Genomic DNA, 7,880 nt, shown 5'->3' with positions numbered 1-7,880 from the left:
AGAAAACATCCATATTTGTTTATTTATTGATTTTGTCAAAATTAAAAGTGTATCCTATACCCCAAAATTATTGCACTATCTTGTACATCATAACCCTATCAGCCATTTCTTTGTTTTGCACCACCAGATACAAACGATCGACGAATGTTTTTAAACTACAATCAATCTCAACCTTTGCCGATTAAAAATCAACATCTTAGAATGATTGGATTATATTTCGTACATATAAAATTAAAAACACAGAGCAAACGATTGACATCGGTTGGAATTGAGGACGAAAATTTTGAAATTGAAAGTTTTATGGCTTCGATGAAGGTAAGATTCAACCCAGTTCATAATAATTTTCCCTTCTTTTTTCTTGAAATTATGAACATAAAAGTGTTTATGGGATCAAACATTACATGTTAAATATGCGGTACCAATCCCTTTGAAGATGATAACTTGCGATTTCTCCAGACACGATATCTCAAAGACTGGTTGCTTCAAGAAATCATTAGGTACTTTTAAAAGTTTTAGCAAAATATAATTTCAAATTCCAGAAATTCAAAAATGCTAAAAATTAGGCCAATTTTGTTGATTGTATATACTCACAAAATTAAAATGGATAGTATTTTAGTGAAATACATTCCATAGTTTTGAATTTATGAATCAAACACGACTATTATTGTAAATACGACAAAAAGGGACCAAAATTACTATTTTTCTGCCAATAAGAGGGACCATTCATGTAATTATTTACAACATGGACCAAATGTGTAAAGTTGTCAAATCAGGAACCAATCTAGTAAATAAGTAAAAAAAGGAACCATTGTTGTCAATCTATCAAAAACAGACACAAACCATTCTTTTAAAAATGACAAATAAGGACCAAATGTGTAAAAATGTAAAATCAAGGACCCTTAATGTAAATACGTCAAACATGGAACAAACGTGTAAAACTGTAAAAGTAGGGACTATTATGGTAAATAATTAAAACAGGGACCATTTTTGTAAATTTGGAAGACACATACACAAACTATATAAATGACTAATATACCCCTCCTCATTCACAAACTAACATTAATTAAGTAAAGGACCAATATTATTTGGGTAAATATCACTATAACTCATTCAACTATCGTCATTTATCTTATTTGGTCACTAAAGTATTTTTTTTGCTCAACAGGTCATTAAACTTATAATTTACATGTCTATCAAGTCATTTTCGTTAGTTTTTAACAGATCTTTCGTTAACCAGTTATTATAATTTACAAGAATGATCCCTATGATTTCAATTTTTTTCATGGTTGGTCCCATACCAGCATAGTTCATCACCAACATAACCACCATTCAATTCCGACAACCACCACCCTTCACCTCGGGCAACCCCGTCAACTATTATACTCAATCTTTCTCTTACACCCATTTCATATACATCATATTTCTCTTTCTATATATAGAACCTTATTCTTCTTCCTGTTTCTCTCTCCTTCAAGAACACTAACTATAATGGAAGGAAGTTCCACTGATGATCAAAGCACAACTATAGAAACAACTTCAACAATTGCATCACCAATGACTACGCCTCCACTGATCGGCAGTGGGGGCAGCATGGTTCTTGTCACCGATGAAGCGAGGATGGAAGCTAGTTTCTTGAATTCTCATTCAAAAGCTGATATCGTCGATATGTTGAGGAAACACACATATAATGATGAGCTAGAACAAAGTAACAGAGGTTGTAGCTTAAACAAAACCCCTTTTACAAACGGGTTTAGATCGGGTGACAACTTGGTCAATGCTCGAGAACAATTTTTTGAGAAGACAGTCACCCCAGCGGCGTCGGGAAAACTGAACCGGTTAGTGATACCAAAGCAGCACGCAGAGAAGCACTTCCCGTTGCAAATCGGAAGCACTTCCAAAGGAGTTCTTTTACATTTCGAAGACATTGGTATGAAAGTATGAAGATTTCATGATTTCGTTACTCATACTTGAATAACAGCCAGAGCTACGTTTTAACCAAAGGTTGGAGCCGATTCGTGAAGGAAAATAACTTAAAAGTTGGTGACATTGTGAGCTTTCAAAGATCCACGGGTTCAGAAAAGCAACATTACATCGACCGGAAGACAAAAAATGGGTCAGGTAGCTCCAATATTCAAGAACAAGCAACTTTACAACATGTTCAAGAACGGTAGTGGTGCAGGTGACGAACGATGCTAGTAAAGGACCAACCATGAAAGAAATTGAAATCATAGGGACCATTCTTGTAAATTATAATAACCGGTTAACAGAAGATCTATTAAAAACTAACGAAAATGAATTAATAGACATGTAAGTTGTAAGTTTAATGACCTATTGAGCAAAAAAAAAAATACTTTAATGACCAAATAGGATAAATGACGATAGTTGAATGGGCTATAGTGACACTTACCCATATTATTTCATTAACAACTTTTTATGCTTCATCATTATGGAAGGTACAATAATAGTGAGATACCAAAAGTTCAAAGTTAACAAAAAATGACCATCTGTCGCTGCTCATACAGAAACAACAATCACAAACAAAGAAACAACATACAAAAACAACAGCCACAAATAAAGAAACAACAATCACAAACAAACACCCCACATGTAACTCAAAATAGAATGCTATTAACAGTTTCAAATAATAACCATTCCAAGCCCATATTTGAATTACTTGTTGACATCAATAAAATGTTGTAATGGGTAGATCTTTCAAAAGGAAAATGAAAGTAGAATGCTGCAATTGCATAAAAATTGATTGAACTTATAGAATCAGCTTAACAGTAACTTATTTAAAAGTAACTTGCTATCTCTATTGATGGTTTTATGCTTTTTCTAGTAGGATTCTATAAAATGATATTTTTCTGGAAAGTAGGGTGCTATAAAATGTTGTATTTAGTCCCACATAAACGTTATTAAAGGGAAGGAGGCTACATGGAGTTAAATTATAAAAACGGAGATGTTACATGGTTTTTACAGATCCCATTCAGTATTTAACCTAATTTCTAACTTTCACCATAAAACCATTAAGCAACAACTATTAGCCATAAATTTCAAGTTTATGATTAGACTAATTGTGTACAAATAATATTGTTCTTGGTCTCATGTAATACCGGTTTACATTAATTCAACTGATCAATACTTAGCAACGTGTTTCCTTAAACCGTGTTGTATATACTGGTTTCCATTAATATTGTCTTTAAAACTTTAGATCTGAAGGTACTACTACCATGTTCGATTTGATTGATTCGTTTTTTGGATTCAATGAAGCAGTATGCTGAATAAGTCAGAATACGTACATGGTGTGAACTTCTTGATACATTTATAAGATGAATAGTTTATATTTTCTAGAAACGATCAATCAAAACACATATTACCTGACGGAGAATTAACCAATTCAACTTATGCAGAATCCGTATTGAACTTGATACCTCACAATACATCACAAATGTAGAAAGCGATAACAATTTTGGAGTATGGTACCTCGAAGAAAGAAGGGAATCAAATAAGATATCAGTATTAATTTTTTGAGAAGATAACAATAGTTCCTGATTTATTGGCTAATATTATATCGATTTCAAATTCAAAATAAGTCAATGATGTATTTTTCCTGAATTGAAGGGATAATTGTATAGTTTCCAATTTAAAAAGATTTTGAAATCGATATCTATTCGATTTTAAATTTAATGGCTTATCAAATACAAACTGATTTTATAGGAAAGGTTTCATAAGAAGACAAATGACATATGCTGACGTGACGTGGTAGGCTCACAAAGATAACATGTGTACTATTGGAACTATTGTTTTATTAGTAAGGATAGATAAGAAAAAAAAAATATTACTGTTGAAATTTGTTAAAATTCATTAGCTCTGTTCTCGTTGCAAAAAACTGTAACGATTTCTAAACCTTTAAAGAAAGTACTATTAATGGCTATTATTTAGAGGATACATTAAGTTACAAATTCCTTTACTCGTAAGGTTAAAAACAACATTAACAACGTCATGTCATTTTTTAGAAATCATGTAGATTATGTAACCGACTTTTAGACTTGTTGGTTACAAAACATGGGCGAAGCTTTATAGGGGCAACCTGATTTTTTTTGTTAGAATTAGCCCATCTACTTTAATTTTATACATATTATGTCTAAAAATATAAAATTTTGATTATGACCCCCTTTTACCGATTTATATATATATATATATTATATTTTCAGCCCCAAATCAAATGTTGAAGCTCGGCCCCTGTTACAAAAGATTATATTAGGCACACTATAATAAGTTTATTACACAAACATATAATAATCGTTTCGGCCATTCGAGTATAATATTCTTTCTTAAGTTTGATATAAGTATAACAGGTGGGTCCCATTCATATCCGCATACAACATCAAGGAACAATTTTACGGTTTCATTATTATTATTATTATTATTATTATTATTATTATTATTATTATTATTCCATTTTCTTTTAGTGTGTTTGTTTGAATGGAACGTATGCAACCGATTCCAATACGGCATCGTATCGGGAAGTTAAATTACATAGTTACCCTCCTGACACCCCTAGGCTTTCCTCCATAAGTACTCCCAACACCCCTAGCCATTTCTCCTCACCGCATAATCCACCGTTAGTCACTCTCTCATCGCCTTTCCTCTGTGCAGTTGAACCCTAAATGGCGGTAGTCTCCAGCATTGTCTTCATCATTTTCTCGGTGTTGTCCGTCGCCGAATGTAGAATTCAAGGAAACTACGCCGGCGGCCCTTGGGAAGGTGCTCATGCTACCTTCTACGGTGGAAGCGACGCCTCCGGTACAATGGGTATGTCACAATTCCTTCGCATTCTCTAACATAGTAATGGATTTCACAAATTGGATATGTATTTAGCTATACAGTACAAGTAGACCATCTACATCGTCCACAAAAGCTTCGGATCCTAAATTTCATGTACATATGCCGTATATATAGTCGTATAGTACAACTGGTTAATACACATCATCTAGAAACTTCGGATTCCGGTAATCCTTACGAAATTTTAAGCTTAATTTTACTCCCCTGTTACAGGAGGCGCTTGTGGCTACGGGAATCTTTACAGCCAAGGATACGGAGTCAACACGGCGGCGCTCAGCACCGCCCTCTTCAACAACGGGCTAAGCTGCGGCGCATGTTTTGAAATCAAGTGCGCCGACGACCCTAGGTGGTGCCACCCTGGTAGTCCCTCCATTTTCGTTACCGGGACCAACTTCTGTCCTCCCAATTTCGCTCTTCCAAACGACAATGGTGGGTGGTGCAACCCTCCTCGAACCCACTTCGACCTCGCCATGCCCATGTTCCTTAAGATTGCTGAATACCGCGCCGGAATTGTCCCCGTCTCCTACCGCCGGTAAGAACCTCCCTCTGAAATGAGGATATATCATATACAACTCTCTTTGCAGCAAGTACATGTTACTTTTCCTCAAAATGTTAAGCTATTTTACTGAAATACCCCTGGAATAAATCTTTTTACCGGGAACAGATACCCGAAATTCCGGCCACTTCAATTTTTTTTTTCTCTATCCCTGAACTAGTTTGGATTAAACGAAAACGACCCTCTAAATACATATCGTTACAAGCTAGCCCTTTTTGTTTCAAAATTAATTATTTTCGATACCTTCATTTTTTGTGTGTTTTGCCTCAAAACACTGCTTTTAAAGAAACGTAGGATTTTCTGGCTAAAGTACAAGCATAGATGCAAGAGGTACAAGTGGAGAGTGACCAGTCGGTTTTCAACTGTCTATAGGGGGTAGTTATTTCACATGGGCTGATTTTAAATGTTTTCAAAGATAGGTGAATTAATTGAACTAGAAAATTTAATGCTTACGGTGTCGTTTGGCTGAATGCATGTGCGATGCTTAGCCACGTGATGTACGTAAGTTTTTAGGTCCCACCATAATTACCGTAGATCCTAGCGCGTGATTTATGATTACATGTCTGCCGTTAGGAGTATCTGATTGATGAAATCACGGCCGTTGGTTTCACTATAGTAGGGGCAACAATCTTGAATATGCGAGCAAGATCGCCGTACTGCGTGTTTTCTCATCTTCCCTACGCTTCATGTCCTGTCCCCCTGTTGCATGATATCAAATCCACTTTTGGGTATTTGTAATTTGACGATATTGACCTTATGGTTGTTGGATTTTACACAGGGTGCCATGCCGGAAAGCTGGTGGAATCAGGTTCACGATCAACGGTTTCCGTTACTTCAACTTGGTTTTGATCAGCAATGTCGCGGGTGCAGGGGATATCCAGAAAGTTTGGGTGAAAGGAACCAAAACAAATTGGATGAGTATGAGTCGTAACTGGGGGCAAAATTGGCAATCGAATGCAGTTCTCATCGGACAATCTCTTTCTTTCAGAGTCACCGCCAGTGACCGCCGTACCTCCACCTCGTGGAACATTGCTCCGGCGAATTGGCAATTTGGTCAGACCTTCGCCGGAAAGAATTTCCGGGTGTGAGGTTAAAGTGAAATCCCCGTATTACCCTTATTTAGGAAAAATGGTTTTATTATTATTGTTTGTTTTTTGCTTTAATTGCTTTTATCGGGGGTGGTGAAAGTTGGTATATGTGGAAAAGATGGAGGGGTGGAATAGACATGTTTTGGAAACTTTTTCAGATTTCCGAACATTTAGGGTTTGTGTTTTAACAGTGACGCTGAGGCGGCTGCAAAAAAGAAAAATGCAGCCCGCAGCAAAATGCTGCTAAAGAATTTTAGTGAAAAAGTGGTGTTTTTATTTTTGTATTTTGGTTCTAGTTTCTAAATGTGAACTGTATTTAGGGTTTGTGTTGCTACTAATTTACATCTTGTAAGTCAGAAAAATAGACTTGGTTTGTTTTAATCTGTAATCCAATGTATTGTTGAGAATTATCTTAATCTTATTGTTTTACAAGCTTTATATATATATATATATATATATATATATATATATATATATATATATATATATATATATATATATATATATATATATATATATATATATATATTTTAAAGGAATCTATGAATGGTGGAAATAAGGATAGTTTTATCTTGTTAGATAAAACTATGGCAAACCGGCAGAAATTAAAACAAGGGATTTTTGTTAAATTATTTTTTGGTTTATGTTATTTTATATAGAAAAGGGGATAATCATTAAAGTGATTAGAATAACTACTGAATAAGCAAGGTTAGGTAACGAAATCTTTAAACGAGAACAATCGCAAAAATTAGAAAAAGTTAATGGGATGATTTCGCAAAGAAAAATAATTTACTAAGACTATTACTAGATAAGTATTTATTTTGTGATATTATCTGAAAATATGATAATATTAGGGCTGTCAAATATGTGCCACGGAGAACCAATCAACATGTTACCAACCGAACCAAGAAAGTTTGTTACCAATATATTTGGTAGCCAACATGTTTGGTTGGTAGTACCGTACCAATTCAGTAATGATATTAAATTTTAAATACCACGGTATTACTGTACCAACCAATTCATATATATATATATATATATATATATATATATATATATATATATATATATATATATATATATATATATATATATATATATATATATATATATATATATATATATATCGTATTTTTAAATGTCAAGTGTTTACTGTTTACGATTTTAAAAATATGATTAGATTTAGTCAATACTTATTACCACATTAGATTAAAAAAATTGAAAAATTTCTTAGTAACTATAATAATTAATTTACTAATTTATATTACTAGACGAGAAAGTGTCTCATATCATGACTGGTCTTTAAATATTACAATTGAAAATTAGATCAAAATTGTTAATATATCATTACTAATTTGTATCAATCAAATTTGTTGGTAGCCAAACAAGTT

The 7,880-nt window shown here is 33.7% G+C and overlaps 1 protein-coding gene and 1 pseudogene across 1 annotated transcript; both read left to right on the top strand.

The window, feature by feature from the left end:
* The first annotated feature begins 363 nt into the window (after positions 1 to 363).
* Positions 364 to 2,426, top strand: LOC111916505 (AP2/ERF and B3 domain-containing transcription factor RAV1-like; annotated as a pseudogene).
* Positions 2,427 to 4,598: 2,172 nt separating this feature from the next.
* Positions 4,599 to 6,905, top strand: LOC111916523 (expansin-A6). The gene is made up of 3 exons (XM_023912190.3): positions 4,599 to 4,815; positions 5,059 to 5,377; positions 6,180 to 6,905. Exons 1-3 carry the CDS (start codon positions 4,671 to 4,673, stop codon positions 6,487 to 6,489), a joined length of 774 nt encoding a protein of 257 aa, XP_023767958.1. The 5' UTR covers positions 4,599 to 4,670; the 3' UTR covers positions 6,490 to 6,905.
* Positions 6,906 to 7,880: the final 975 nt, after the last annotated feature.

This window comes from Lactuca sativa, chromosome 5 (genome assembly GCF_002870075.4).
Source record: "Lactuca sativa cultivar Salinas chromosome 5, Lsat_Salinas_v11, whole genome shotgun sequence".
NCBI classification, from domain to species: domain Eukaryota; kingdom Viridiplantae; phylum Streptophyta; class Magnoliopsida; order Asterales; family Asteraceae; genus Lactuca; species Lactuca sativa.
The sequence above is the reverse complement of the archived record's forward strand: the minus strand, read 5'-3'. Positions and strand labels throughout refer to the sequence as shown.

Coding starts and splice junctions, on each gene's coding strand:
- LOC111916523 (XM_023912190.3), top strand. CDS start 4,671: ATGGCGGTAGTCTCCAGCATTGTCTTCATCATTTTCTCGGTGTTGTCC. Junction 4,816..5,058: donor CGACGCCTCCGGTACAATGG/GTATGTCACAAT, acceptor CCCCTGTTACAG/GAGGCGCTTGTGGCTACGGG. Junction 5,378..6,179: donor GTCCCCGTCTCCTACCGCCG/GTAAGAACCTCC, acceptor GATTTTACACAG/GGTGCCATGCCGGAAAGCTG.